This window comes from Solanum dulcamara, chromosome 4, assembly GCF_947179165.1.
Source record: "Solanum dulcamara chromosome 4, daSolDulc1.2, whole genome shotgun sequence".
Taxonomy (NCBI): domain Eukaryota; kingdom Viridiplantae; phylum Streptophyta; class Magnoliopsida; order Solanales; family Solanaceae; genus Solanum; species Solanum dulcamara.
In genome coordinates, this window is record NC_077240.1 from 12,891,972 (window position 1) to 12,907,892 (window position 15,921).

Below are 15,921 nucleotides of genomic sequence, written 5' to 3' on the forward strand. Positions count from 1 at the left end.
TCACTCAATAGATGGGTAAGTAAGACAACCCAGCCAATCTGTTTTTAAAGTTATGTTTATAAACAAAATGTTCAACAGGAGTCTCTTTCTATGTAACATATGTACCAAATGAAAATTACATATAATATACAACACAGTTTCAAAGCATCACTTCAACAAGTCATTGCCGAGAAGAAAGGAGGAAGGCCAATTTGACCTTGCCTGGAACATCTCGATTCGATGATAAAAACTACAAAGAAAAAGAAAGAGGAAATGAAAAAGAAGACGACTGATTGCTCATGATTGAGCAGCAGTTTCTTCAGTCACTTGCTCTGTCATTGTATTAGAAGCCTCCTTAGTCTTTAAGACAGGAATTTCCTTTATCTCCTTAACAGAAGCTTCGTTTGTGACCTGAACCAGAGCTTCCTCTGGCTCTTTCATTGGAGATCCATTTGACTCTGCTATTGGAGTTTCCTTTATCTCCTTGATTGGAGTTCCCTTCATCTCCTTCAAAGGGGAATCTTTTTTTGTTTTCACCAACTTTGTAGGTTCTTTGGCTCTGGGAGTTCCATTACTGATTCGACCACTCACACGATCTTTGCTTTTGGGGGTGGTTGGGGTAGGACTGCCTTGTTTGTAAACACCAATGCTGTGACGACCCTTGGCAGAAGCTTTCCTTTCTTCAGGAGATGCTGTGACTGCATCACTACAGCTCTTCCTACGGGTTAGATTTGGTGATTTGGCACGAGTCACTGGCAGCTGCATGCAAAGCAGGAACATTTTTATTTGCTTACAACGATACAAACTTAATCTAGTCCATCAAAAAAAAAAACAGAATTCAAGGTTGTTGCATATTTGTTTAATCAATTACTTAGGGAGTAGAAGACACATTTAGGTCTAAATTACATTACAAAATATGTCATTAGTAGAGTCGAGTTGCCTCAGTTATGCCTAATATCATCCCTTTTGAACATAGAATAAACGTGCAAATAGAACACATGCATTGCAGAATTGATAGCACTAACTAGCATCTTCATGTTTTATCTTCTTAAATACTTTTGAGGCGTCAACATTTGGAACTTGGAACTGTGATTAATCACATGGCATTAAAATTAAGAAATTGATCATTCACATTGTATGCTGACCAAAGTCTTAACTTGATTGGACAAGTTTCTTATAGAGGGTAGAAGGAAAAACATTAGCAATAGGAAACCAACTTCCAACAATATAGATATATATGTGGAGAGTACCTTCTTAAGTTCAGCCTTTGGAGGTGGCCCTTCACGGTAAAAATTAGGAACTGGATTTGCTCTGTAAGTCATGGCCTTTCTAAGCTGCCTTATTGCTGCTTCTTCCTCTTCCTAGAATTTGTAGAGATTACGTTAGGGGTCAATTATCTTACTTCATGACATATCTTTTTTTCTCCTCACCAGGCCTAAGAAGTTGAGGCAATCAAAATGTTGTGAGAAACTAATACATGCATGCCATAATATAATACCTTCGTTCTGGCTGCATATTCTTGTTTCTCCGCCTCCAGAGCTTTGTGCTTTTCCTCTAACTTTGTGTAATACTGGAAAATAAAATGAAAAAGATTGAGATAGCATCATTTGTTAGGAAAACAAAGAACAATTACAAGTTAATATGAACGAGGGAGAGGAGCTTGTAAGAAGGTTGAACAAGAATTTCATTCTAACATTCAGGAAAATACCTCTTTACGTCTCGCTGAGCGTTCTGAACATTTAAATGTTGGGGCTACAGGAACAGTAACCTTGGACCTAACTGTCCGCACAGAAGCTGCAGTTCTATGAAAGATAAGGAAAATTTTCCAGAAGAACATGAAACTGAAAACAGAAATTTTTAATAGTGAGCTGCAAAAAGAGGAATTAGAAGTCCATAAGAGGATACGAGGAAGCCATGGACCAGTTATCGTCTTCATCCTGAATTCGCAGTTTCCTTGACATCATGGGAGAATTTTGCTGCAACAAGATACATAATTTTCAAAATCAGTGGTCTGATGATCTGATCATCAGGGTACAAGAACTACATGGCATCAGAAGATACACAAGTATTATATAGAGTTATGAAGGGTGTAAATTAATGACAATAAAACACTGAAATATGTGTGGTATGAAAGCCTGATAAATTCAATCAAGATACTAAATATGCATTCGGCTCAGATTGCAGCAAATTATCGTTCTGCTTGCCGCAGCCAACTTCTTTTTGTCCTTCATTCAATGACCAACTCATTTAAGTTGCAATCCAAAATTGATCAATTTATTCCTCGGCAACCTGAGTCATAATTTGCTGAAGGTTCCCATTTAGTGCTACTGTGATATCAACATCAGAATTTAAGCCTATCTTGTTTACATAGTGATGAGTTTGGAGTTTCCCATTAAGCATCCAGCCAGCATCATAGAATTTAAATCTTAACATATTTATAGAAGAGTGAGAAGTTGTCCATTAAGTATCAACAGATCAACTCATTCCAGGTTATTCATTTTACTACCCACCCAACCCCCCAAAACCTACAGAAAAGAAATATATGATCTGGACTTTAGGCTGGTTCAAAAATACTTTAAACATTGTCAGATAATCAAAAGCATGATTAAGCAAGCAGTTTTTTGCTTTGAGCTGCAAATAAAATCCACGGCCCTTTACAAATGCTATCCTGTATACTGTGGCAAATAACCAAGAGTCCAGCTTATAAAGATTGCAGCATATTCCGGATTGTAAGTGTTAATTGAAAGCAAACAAATTCTTACGTGCAATTTTTGTGAAGTCATAGGTGAGTGCAGATCGATGGATTTTGATGAAGAATTCGAGCCAGCATCAACAGTCTGCGTGCCATTTTCATGATTTTCAGATTCATTCACCGATGAATTCATGACCTTGGCGGCTTGATTTTCAGTAGCTGCAGTAGAATCAGGTGAAGGTTTCATTGGTGAGCCCAACTTCTTGTCACTGGACTTCACAGCTTCAGTCTTCGTAATTTTTCCCTCAATCGGATCAGGTTCACAGTTGGTGCTTTTCACAGATAGTACATCCTGCTTCTCCTGAGATTCCTCCACGTGTGTGCCTTTTGCAGTGTGATCCTCTGCCTCATACTCCTTTGCTTCAACCCTTTCCTTGGCGATTCTGGGGGCAACATGAACTGCGCCATGGGTGATGCCATTTGGCTTAACACTAGGTTTCTTTTCAGTACGTAAACCTGTAATGTCTCTCACCATCACCTGCAAGGTGAAATAAACAGAATAAAAACTTTAAAATGCAATCCCTCAAGAGTAGAAACTCTTATAACTGGTACATTTTTGTGCTTCAAGTGACTCATAGATAAAAGGGTTACAGGACATGCAGAAATAAAGTCATTCAACACCTCATTGTTTGATCACAAACCAAAAAAAAAAAAAATTAACTAAGAAAAGCCTAAAGCATACATTGCTACCCCCAAAAAAGGGAAAGAAAAAAATGGAAGTAAAATGCAACTGTATCACGCAATTCAGATAAGTATTTATTCCTATGATTTCCCCGTAGACAACATTTGGCACATTCAGGACTCAAATAAACCATGTTGCAGATCTATAAGCAAATAAATGCATCCTCTGTCTAATAGCTTAAGCTTTTAGGTGAGGAGATCAGCTCATTCAACAAACCAAGTAGTACTATCACATGCTCAGACCTTAGTCCAGAGGATAACATACTGAGCTTTCTTAGGACAGACAGTGTTCAGCTGATCAATCAAAACATTTCCTTCTATATAGTAATCACAGTTAGGACAGTGGGAAACATTAAGGCAAAGGTGCAAGCAAAAAATAACGAAACAATATGAGTCTCCAGTGATCTGCTTTTCTGAATGGAAAGAGAAGTTTTCATAATTCAAGAAAGTCCCTTTTCTCTCATATCAGGAATTACCAGTTTTATAGTGACCAACTTTACATATGAAAGAATCTAATCCCCCTATGAAAATGACAGGGCCTGACAAACAAAGTCTATGAGGCAGAGATCAAAAAATCTAACTCTTTATGTTACCTCTCAACCTCTAAAAATGAAGAGCATAATGGAATGTCAGCAAGCCCCCAAAATATCTTAGAATTGGAAAATCTACAGAACTAAAAGGGGAATAAAGAACTTGCAAGAGAGAAAGAGATCAGGAGAATATCTTAACCATCTCAGAATGCAAACTGGCACTAGATTTTTCTAGGAAAGGCAACAATATAAGAAAGAAGACCCCCAAATGTCTGAAAAAGAAACTAATCTCTGAATCTGAATCTTGCATAAGGACAATTCACAAAGCTCTGGGTGGACGAAAGAAAGAGAAATGGAAGGAATAATTGTATAATTAGCTATCCAAATTTGCAGAACCAAATGCTCAAATCTATCAGAAATGTGAAAAAATAATTGGGGGGAAAGAAGAAGTGATAATATGGAGAAGAGAAATTGAACATGTAATAATCTTCTAACCAACAGAAACACAGCTTAAACAATCCCTTCAGTAAACACACACAAACAAACATAGCCCAGCCCTTGAAAACCAGAAAAAATGAAGGAGAAATGAGAGGAGGGGAATCAACCCAATCCAGTACCCTCAATGCCTCCAACATATGCACCAAAATGCTCAAAGACATAACACAAAACAAACTTCAAACTTTTGTGCAAAACAAAAAAGGAAGAAAAAAGAAAATAAACCCATTAACAAATAGGCATAAAGGCAAAATTCTCACAGCTCAAACACCCAGAAGAAGAAGAAAAAAGAACCAAATTCTCAAACCCATAAACAAAAGTAGCTCAGCAAGGAAGACAATCACCCTAAAATCCCTCATATTCAAACCCCACTTCCATTTTCCAAGATTTTCAACATAAAAATTCAATCTTTACCATAAAACTCAAACACCCACATAAGGAAATGTGTTCAAACACAGACCAACACAAAGAAAACCCAAGAAAGATGAACACAACCAAAAAAATTACCAAAAAGCTAAAAGTCTTTTAGCCTAAGAAGCTAAGATGAAACAACCCCACCAAAGAAAGAACAAAAAGAAAAGAATGGGGGATTTCAAAACATGCAGATCAGAAGAAAAATAAATCCTTACGAGGTTGTCCCTGTAAGCTTCTGATCTGAAAGAGATCTCTTCAAAAAAACAACACACAGAGGAAACCCCACAAACGTGAAACCAACTCTCTTCCTCTTCTTCTTCTTCCTCTTCCTATCTTTTTTTGTTTTCTCTCTGTAAAACTATACAAAAATGTTTTCTGTTTACTTTTTTTTTTTTTATGTATGATGGTTATGATTATTGGTGCTTCCTTCTGTCCGTCCTTTTCTTTCTCCTTCTCTCTCTTTTTTATCTTTTTTTCAAAAAAATAAAAAATAAAAAACATAATACTTTTTTTTTCCTGCTCCATTTTTCTTTTTCTTGGTCAATCTCGAGTCTCAACACCGTTAATGTCGGGCAGTTGCCTGTACAGTAGATCCACAGTCATATGATAAATATATTTTTTTAAAAAAATAAATGGTTCCCTTTAATATCAATCTTGTAATTTATTGGAGGGAAATGAAAAATTATCTCTTTTCCTTTATTTGTGGTGGTTAGCAAATATTTTTATTTTATTGGAAGTTCAAATTTAAAATAGTAATCCCTCCTTTTTCCATCTCTTTCTTAAGTTTTCAAGCAAAGGAGGGGGAGGAGTTCAATAAAGCTATACCCATGTTGAATCAAATACTCAAAGGTAGTTGTATAATAGTAGTAGTACTAACTTTTTCAGCTTTATAATAGTAATAATTTACTAAAGTATTATTTATCGTTTTCTTTTTATTTTCGAATCAACTCATAAATATTGAATTAAAATGATAATAACAACTAGTACTATACTCCTTTCGTTCTTTATTTACTTGTAACAATTTTCTTTCTAAGATTGAACTTTGATTAATATCTTAAAATATATTTTTAATTATATTTATATGACAACTACAATAGAACAGGAGGAGTATATATATGAGCAACGATGCTAGCTAATGAATTCTTTTTTTATTTTTTGGTGTTTGGTATTAAGTATTAAGCTCGATTACTTTATATTTGTTTATTGCAAAAGTTCGTTTTTGAAAGCGACGCTTCTAACAAAAAAAAATTATATCCAAGATTCGAATTAGAGATCTCTAATTAAGATTAAAGAGATTAATTTCAACCATCTCAAACTGATTTCTTCCTACTCTTATTAATTGGAACAAAACATCATATCTTGTTAATTTTATTTTCCTATTGTCTCGAGCTCTCGCTTCACAAACCCATGTTGGTAGTTAATGAATTCTCAGTAGGTAAAAGAACTAAAGATTGAAACTACCTTTTTCTTAATTAAGGGGAAAAAATCCACTATGTTGAAAAATATCATCATTTACTCTAACTAACTTAACGGGATAATTTTACATTGCTTCGTATTTCTAAAAATTCACGATGAATTTAATGAATGATTGAGTACCTTTTAACTCTTACTGTGCTTATTCCCAAAGTTTCATAATATTAGTTTCATAATATGTAACTAAATTATAAATATGAAAAATCTCATTTTAATTTTCTTCACTTGTATTCTTGAGAGGTTTTTTTTCATAGCATGGGTGAAGTAGAGTAGGGTAGGGTTAGTGTTAGGGTGGGGTCATGAGCAATGGAGGATTTAGAATTGCCATTAAGGGGTTTCGAAAAAAAATATAGTGCTTAAGATCTAAATTTGAAACTTCGAGATTTATTTTGAACACCTCAACCACTAAGTCAATCTTTAATTTTTTATTCAAGAGGTTCAAAATTAATATATAGACAGGAAAATTCTTTAAAATATCTTATAAATACAATGTAATTTGTTATCGAGAGAATTCGGATGAACCTCTGAATTACCTCTAGGTCCGCCCCTGGAGTCATGAGTTGTAAGGTAAGTTAACTTACTATTGGCAGTGACAAATAAGATCAAGTTAGGATGAGACTAATAGAATTATTTCAAATTTAATTAGAGAATATTGATTTAAATACTAAAAATGAAAAAGATCTTAATAATAATTAATTATTTTTTTAGTAAATATATATGATACAATTTAAATTAATCGAGAAAAAAAAAAAGGCTCGGGTATGGGATAGGAATCTAGTAGTAGTAGTATGAGATTTTAGTTTTTTGTTGTTATGGTTTTTGACAAATGTAGGGCACATTGTCACTCTGAACCTCTCATCTTTTCGCTTTTTTGTCGGAGATGCTTTAATTGCCTTTGCCTTGACAATATTATTTTAGTGGACTATTTTGAATCACATTTTACCCTCCACTCCAACTTTTAAAAAAATTCACACAATTTTACATAACAAAATATAGAGAGATATAGACGTTTGAGTGATATTTGATTTGAAAATTTAAATTGAATTTGGACATACACATTGTTATCTTCTTATGTTCAAAATAATAAAGTAGAAATAGACGAAACATAAATTTTTTTAATTGAAGTTGAAGTTGAAATCAAGCGAGTGGCGTCATAAGATTTTTTTTCAACTGCTTTTGAACTAAAAGATGCGTTTCTATATATAGGCATATGATTTCTCTTTTTTTTTAAAATCTCATTCACACCTTAACTAAATGGAAACAAATGCCAATATTCATTTTGGGGGGACATAATTAAATTATTCACTTAAAATATTCTTTTCAAACAAGTTCTTTAATGATTTTCCAAATAATACAAAATTGATTTAACATCAACACGAATGTTGCTACGTACTGTCCTCCATCCACCTCAAAGAAAAAGAAAAGAAAAAGACTATTGTTGATGATAATACTCTCAATCGTTTGATGTTAAGTTATCATAAGAATAAAGTAAGTTAGATGAGGTAGTTAAGAAGTGAAAATGATGAAATAAAATCAACTAATTTCTCGCTGCATGGTAAAGTCATATCACAAAATTTTGTATGGCAATATAGATATGTGTGATATAAGACATACTATAATTTACATCTCAAGTCAAAACATTAGTTGAAATGTTACCTATAATTAATTAACTAGGTTCAAATCAACATCCGAGTTAGGTATTTCGTTAGTATATTTACAGAGACATTTAAACATTTTTCATTTCATGTCACGAATACATCGAATCATCAATTTCTTATTCCGTGTGAGAGAAGAATTGTTAGTAGTCGAGCATTGTCATACTTTATGTGGAGAAGGTTGAGGCTATTTAATAATCACGTAGTTTTCTTCATGATCCCGCTTTACAAAAACAAAGGGGATAGCCAGAGCTGTGACAACTATAGAGGTATTAAGCTTCTAAGCCATACTATGAAAGTGTGGGAAAGAGTGGTAGAGATGAGGGTGAGGAGAGGCGTGTCTATTTCAGAGAACCAATTCGGATTTATGCCGGGACGCTCAACTACAGAAGCCATCCACCTTATGAGGAGACTAATGGAGCAATATAGGGAGAGGAAGAGAGACTTGCATATGGTATTCATCGACTTGGAAAAGGCTTACGATAAAGTCCCACGAGAGATACTATGGAGATGTTTGGAGGCTAAAGGTGTACCTGTAGCGTACATAAGGGTGATCAAGGACATGTACGAGGGTGCCAAAACCAGGGTAAGGACAGTAGGAGGGGACTCAGAACACTTCCCAGTTATGATGGGGTTGCATCAAGGATCAGCTCTTAGCCCGTTCCTATTTGCCTTGGTGATGGATGGATTGACGCGACAAATTCAAGGTGAGGTGCCATGGTGTATGCTTTTTGCGGACGACATAGTCCTCATCGATGAGACTTGTAGCGGAGTTAACGCTAAGCTGGAAGATTGGAGACGCACCTTGGAGTCTAAGGGGTTTAAGCTGAGTAGGACCAAGACAGAGTACCTAGAGTGCAAGTTCAGTGAGACACCTCAAGAGGTTGGCGCAGAAGTTAGGCTCGGGGACCAAGCCATCCAAAAGAGAAGTAGTTTTAAGTACCTTGGTTCTATTATGCAAGACAGCGGAGAGATCGACGAGGATGTCACACACCGTATTGGGGCAGGATGGATGAAATGGAGGCTCGCCTCCGGGGTGTTATGTGACAAGAAGGTGCCACCACAACTTAAGGGCAAGTTCTACAAAGTGGTCGTTAGACCAGCTATGTTATATGGGGCGGAGTGTTGGCCAGTTAAGGTCTCACACGTGCAAAAGATGAAGGTTGCCGAGATGAGAATGTTGAGATGGATGTGTGGGCATACCAGGAGTGACAGGATTAGAAATGAGGCTATTCGAGAAAAGGTAGGAGTGGCCGCGGGGGAAGACAAGATGCGGGAAACGCGACTGAGATGGTTTGGACATGTGAAGAGGAGAGTCCCAGATGCATCAGTGCGGAGATGTGAGAGGTTGGCCATGGATGGTTTCAGAAAAGGTAGGGGTAGGCCAAAAAAATATTGGGGAGAGGTGATCAGACAGGACATGGCGCATTTACGACTTACCGAGGACATGACCCTAGATAGGAGAGTGTGGAGGACACACATTAGGGTAGAAGGCTAGTACATAATGGTTTTATTCACCATTATTCGTAAGCGTATTAATGCACTATGATTCCTTGTACTCTGATGTATGTTATTTATGGTATTTATGTTATTATCTAATAATAATATCTACTGTTTTTTTGTGCTTTGATTATACTATTGTTTGGACCATTTTCGTCATCTACTTATTTACTTATTTACTTATTTACTTATTTACTCTAATAATCTTGTCTGACCTTTTTCTATGTTTTTATGTTTTTATATGTTTTTATGTTTTTATTGAGCCGAGGGTCTTTCGGAAACAGCCGTCCTACATTGGTAGGAGTCAGGTCTGCGTACACTCTACCCTCCCCAGACCCCACAAAGTGGGATTTCACTGGGTTGTTGTTGTTGTTGTTGTTGTAGTTTTCTTCATTTGATTTGCATCTTACTATTTGATTGTAATATTCTTTGAAAGTATCAAAAACGTACAGTCTATATACGTCACAAAAATAGAAATAAGATCTGAATACATTCTATCCTCTTCCAACCGTGAAGAGGGTATATATGTTATCAGATTATATTAAATATGTTGTTATTGCTAACCAAATCATTTCCAAAATTTCCCAATATTTGATGAGATGCTTTTTCTTTTTTAATTGTGAAGATATTTGAGAAAAAATATAAATACGGTAATTTGTTGACATGGAGGCAATTGATTAGAGCTTTCATCCTCTATTTTTTTTAGAACTCTTTAATCCACCAACTGACAAAGAAAATTAAACAAAACATTAATTAAATATAAAGAATCAAAATGAAAAAGTCATTACAAAAGTGAACCCAACATTGTTATTTCAATATTATACGGTACACGTCCTTATCTTTAAAAAAAAAAACTATAAAAAGATTCGTGATATATACTAAGAAGGAAAGGAAATAAGGGTCCACTAAACAGAAAATTGCCGGTAAGATAGTGATTAATCAAGACAAAATATAGATTGCTTGCAAGGTTTGTGTTAGGAATTAGGATAATAGCTATTAAATTGATTAATTACGTAAGATCAATTTAAGTCTTGATCATAAATAAATTGATTAAGATGTTAGTTTGCCCAAGGTCATTTTTAAGTGACAACATCAAGTTCTTAAACAATTACATATTACACTCAACAAGTTATTAGTCGATTGATGGATTATTTTTTATAAAAAAAAATGTATTTGTTTTCATTTTTTAATTAACATACAAGTGCAATTTCATAGTAAAATATCAACCTTAAGTTCCTGTTGTGGCGACCTTAATTAATTAATCGGTTCCAAAATTTGATGACACTAATTAACAACGGGTCAATTGGTTTTGTAATTTGTTACAATTTGTTTTAAATTTTATAAAAAAATTAGAAGAGATTTAAAAATAGTACATAAGGACGAAAAAATATCATTTGCTTCAATTCAAATTGTAAGTGATTATAAAAAGTCATTTTCTCAAATTTTAAAATTATTACAATAGTAACTTTTGTGCCACAGTTAATATGTATATATTATTTTTGTCAAGTTCTATGGAGTTATGCTACCTTGATATTGTACAAAGACCATAATAAAGTGCAAAAAAGAAATGTGTAGAAGTAATCAAAGACAATATATTTCTCTAATACCCTCAACCGTTTAAATTGTATATCCAAATAGAGCACGAACGATATATCTAATCTAAAGTGACCCCCCCAAAAAAAAAACTTGATACTTTTGCATAGACATATATGTGTGTATTTATTTAGTGGAGTGTTATTTATAGTTAATGTTGTCCACCAATAATTCTTTAAAATATATGAATACTTGGTTTAGTACAACTTGAAAAGGAAAAAAAAAATCTAAAGCTTGATAATATTTTCTTTTTCCCGTTGAAAGATTGACGATTTGAAAATATAGATACTTTTGCATAAACATATAATTTGTTATACTTCATCTGTTACAATTTATTTGTCCTATTTTTTTTTAGTTTAACTAAGAAAATATAGCTTTTTTAAAAATAAATTTTCAATGATATGTTTAAGATTATGTGATTTAAAATTTATTTTTTTACTTTTTAAAAAATTATAGGTTAAATTAAAATCAGACAAATAAATTTAGACGTAGGGAATAAAAGTTATTTGAACTTGGAACTTGCCGTCGTATTACAAAAAGTTGAAGGGCCATGGGAGGAGAAAACAAAACAAAACAAAAAAAGAAGTAAAGTGGGCATACGTGATTCAAATTATGTCTTTTTATATTTGGTAGTCAAATATTGGAGTCCACTGCAAGATTTGCTAATCCTGCTGACCTGACTTGTCCATTTTTTCTTTTCTACATTTGTGTTCTGCCTGCCTACAAACAATTTTCCTTTTAAATAATAAAAAACGTGAAAGGTTTTTAAAATGCATCGTTTGATTTGTTTTGTGCCTAGATGTTCATCGAATTCGTTATGTCTTTTTGATGAAATGAGCGATGATGATCCATACTGAAGTTTTTGATACTTAGTACTTGATTATCGAGATATTTAAAAGTGTGAACATTGTAGATATGTTTGATTAAGTGTAAGTTCTAGTAAAAGATGATCCTCGTATGCTCAAAAGAATTCGTGATTTATCATAATTTTTTTAAAGGAATTGAGATTATGAATATTTCATAATTCTTTTTAATATAAAAATGTTTACTATGTTTTTGTACATATAAGTTCTTGTTATCGCATTTTTTTGTTTTTGTGGACGTGTCAATTAATGGAATTCAACATTTATATTATATATTTTAAATTAATTATATATAAATAATATAATTTTTTATATTGGATCATAGGAGACAATTGAGAATTTAAAACATGTAAAGAATGTGGTAGGAGAAAAGAGATGGTCCATGAAAATAAGAATATAGTAGAGAGATGGGACCAAATGTGAGTGGGGATTGTAAGGCTAACACGTACGTACGTAAAGTAGGCGTTAGAAGTGGGAAATTAGATTGAAATGTCAACGGCGGCAACCAAATAAAGCATGAAAAAAAATATTCAGTCGGTGGCATTTGAATTTGATAACTCATGAACGCCTAAATCATTATTATTGTTATTTTATTTTTATATTGAAAAGGGAATGAAGCAAAGAAAACGACCAGACCTAATTTGTGATCAATCGTATTAGAATTCTCTTCTAATAATTTTTTAGCACAAAAGAGAATATAGCAAATATTTTCACCTTTTTCTTGATTGACTTTGTGGGCCTGCCTTGTTGCATGATGCACGCCACATTGTCAAGTTAGGGATTTCACCCGATATAGAAGCGGATGCGGATGTAGCTTTAACGGTTCTTCGGAACTCAATACTTTAAAAGTAAAATATAAATTTATATATGAAAATTATTTAAAGTTAAAAATTTAAAGATTGAATTTATATATAGAATTGAATCATGAATTCGCTTGTATATGAGGTGTGTGTATGTATTTTCCTCATTTTCATATGAATGATTTAAAAAGCTAAAAGTATGTATTTAATTAATCGTAATTAAGTGAAATGTTTATTTTTGCTCCTCCCGTTTCATACCTAGATTCAAATATATATATATATATATATATATATATATATATATATATATATATATATATATATATATATATGTCATGGGTGTGTTTTGGTATAACAAAAAACATTTTATAAACGATATTTTAAAATTTTAATGATTGGTTGGTCAAAATATTTTCTCTGAGAAAAACATAAATTTTAATATTTAAGAAAAAGAGTTCCTTCGAGAAAGCAGAACTAGACTGATCATCCCCCCCCCCCCCCTTAATTTACTCTATATGTCAATAACAGTCGTACTATATTTTTTATCGTTTAAATTATATATAAATATTTTTTGTTAACTTATTTAACACTATAAAAAAACACTTGTTATCAAACAACATTTTTGTATTTCCATTCGTACCAAACACAATCAAAATTTAGTGGCGAAGTGATGATTTTCAATAAGAGATTCAAAATAAGATGAAATAACCAAACGATGAAGTCACAAGAGATTTAACATCTATTATATAAACATAAGAAATAATTTTAACCATGTATAAATAATATATTATTTTCTGCATAAAAAGTTCCGATAAATCACATCAATCCTTTCCGGCTCCACCCCAACCCAAAAATGCATGATGGTAGTTAGTATATTGGCTCTCTAGTCATTCATGACTAGACTTCTCCAGGTATGCAAATACTATTAATAAATGATCTATTATTTGTGAGTTGTGTTCATAAAGGAAGACTTGGAAGCATGTCTTCATAATTGAACAGCGGTAGTAGGAAGTTTATTTAAATTGCCCATCCATCATGAATTATTCATGAAAATCCCCTTCGAGCCATTATTGCGGATGTTACAACATATATAATTGAGTACCACAATTCTTGGGGGGTGGATTTGTGGAATAAAATCAAAATATTCCTAGTACCAACCTAACAATTTCCAAAACAAGACTAGACTATAAGTTGGGAAATAATTATAACTTAAAAAAAAAACAACTTTTTTTAGGCGATACATTTCCACTTTTAAATGTATTAGGATAATATTTAAATACTCTTGTAAACTTGGCATGGTTTCGTGATTGTCCTTTGAAGTAGTAGAAAATGCCTCCTAAGCGATACATTTTGTTTATGTGCGAAACACACACATCCACATGGCAATTTTGATCCATATGATTGAGCACAATTTTTTCTTCTTCTCGTGGTTGTATACATGATAAAAAAACAGGGGGATAATTATGATAGTTAATGAGGTTAGCACGATTTAACATAATAATTATTTTATTTTTTAAATATATTTTTCTATCTATCTATCTATCCTTGTTCTCATTTTAAATATTTTTGTTTTGCTTGGGATCCCTTTTTGTTGTGGAAAAAGAACACTTATATCCCAAAAAGGAAGTATTTATTTTTAAAATATCCATTACTTTTATATTTATTTTTATTTTTAAATGACATGAATTTGTTTTAAAATTCGGGTGCTGACGTCCTGCTGACGTCAGCGGTCACCGTATATGATATCGATAAATATACCGACAGAGTATCATAGAAGATTAAAACTTCAGTCCTATATGATATCGATATGGTATCAATTTATCGATGTAGTATCACAAAAAATATATTTTCTACTAATTTAGAGTTTAATAAATAAGATTGTGATTTTAATAATTTTCTCTTAATTGTTTCATTTTTATTTCTTAAAAAAACAGTTTAATCCTATATGATACTGATAGGGTACTAATATACCGATGGAGTATCACAGAGAATTAAACTCAGTTCTATATGATACCGACATGATATCAATATACCGATGGAATATCACAGATGATTCATTCACAGTAGTGATATTGACGTCATGCGCAAAATAAGAAATGAGAAAGTAGGGTAAAATGGTAAATAATTTAGGTCATGGTATATTAAGAATAAATAGTTTGGATTGAGTCCAATTTAAGTAAATAGTTTCACAACTGAGTCTATTTTGTGTAGTTTTTCCTTTAATTTTGTTTATAAATTTCATTATAATTGCACACATGGTAAGGATGTAATTATGGAAAAGAAAATTTAGCCTCATTTACATTGCTATAAATAACTAATTGGATTAGTAAAAGACAAATGAAATTGCTTAAATCCTATATATATATATATATATTTCTTCGAGTCCGCTTATATATCATCTCATTTGTAATTCCTTTTTTTAATCCAATAATTAATATTATAACCAACCTTTTTACAAAAAGTTCTCTACTTTTCTTGTTTTCTGGAAAAAATGCCCTAGGATATCTTTTAAAACAAAAACTTTAATGGAACACTAACACGGCTTTTAGAAATGACAATAAATAAAAACATTTCAAAAGAAAAATTTCCTCAAAAAAAAAAAAAGAAAGAAAAAGAAAAGGTTCTACAAGAGATTTTAAATTTGGAGAACTTTTTCCCAAAGAGTTGATTAGACTTGTGTTGACTTTAACAAGAAAAATTACCAGTTGATAATCTCTCATTAACGCGTAATTTGCGTGAACCAATAAATTTAATTTTTAGTTGGAGACTTAAGATTTTTAGTAACAAGGGATATGGCAATTTTTGTTTTTCACATTAACCCACTCAAAATTAATTGAACCACTCTTCGTGTTATGTGATATAAGATTTCATAATCTTCTTTTTACCTAACCTTAGTCATGGGGCAACTACGGAAAACATCACAAGTTTAGGCGTATAAGAAGGTATTAAGCCTATTTTATATAGAGCAATTTGTTTGAATAATGTAAAAAACATATTTCCGTTGCCGGGACTTGAACCCGGGTCTCTCGGGTGAGAGCCGAGTATCCTAACCAACTAGACTACAACGGAAGTTATCACTTAAAGTTAAATTTAAATTTTAGTACTCAATTAGCGGACAGACGAGTTCCATCTTTAAAGAAATAGACTCCATGCCCTTTTATTCCCATTGTAAATGAAATTTGGGGA

General features: G+C 32.7%; 1 protein-coding gene and 1 non-coding gene across 2 annotated transcripts; both read right to left on the reverse strand.

Moving 5' to 3' along the window:
• LOC129886347 (protein WVD2-like 2) lies at positions 1-5,284 on the reverse strand. The gene is made up of 7 exons (XM_055960997.1): positions 5,067-5,284; positions 2,742-3,209; positions 1,885-1,955; positions 1,688-1,781; positions 1,478-1,549; positions 1,230-1,340; positions 1-738 (listed from the first exon to the last, which is right to left on the reverse strand). The coding sequence occupies exons 2-7, from the start codon at positions 3,204-3,206 to the stop codon at positions 277-279; spliced, it is 1,275 nt and encodes a 424-aa protein (XP_055816972.1). The 5' UTR covers positions 3,207-3,209; positions 5,067-5,284; the 3' UTR covers positions 1-276.
• A 10,447-nt stretch (positions 5,285-15,731) lies between these two features.
• Positions 15,732-15,804, reverse strand: TRNAE-CUC (transfer RNA glutamic acid (anticodon CUC)). Its single transcript has one exon. It is a non-coding gene; the product is annotated as a tRNA-Glu (tRNA).
• Positions 15,805-15,921: the final 117 nt, after the last annotated feature.

What these genes read in the sequence shown, in the direction of transcription:
- LOC129886347 (XM_055960997.1), bottom strand. Translation starts at nt 3,206, where the DNA reads ATGGTGAGAGACATTACAGGTTTACGTACTGAAAAGAAACCTAGTGTT. An exon ending in TGACTTCACAAAAATTGCAC is followed by an intron (nt 1,956 to 2,741) that starts GTAAGAATTTGT and finishes ATCTTGTTGCAG; the next exon opens with CAAAATTCTCCCATGATGTC. An exon ending in AATATGCAGCCAGAACGAAG is followed by an intron (nt 1,341 to 1,477) that starts GTATTATATTAT and finishes TACAAATTCTAG; the next exon opens with GAAGAGGAAGAAGCAGCAAT.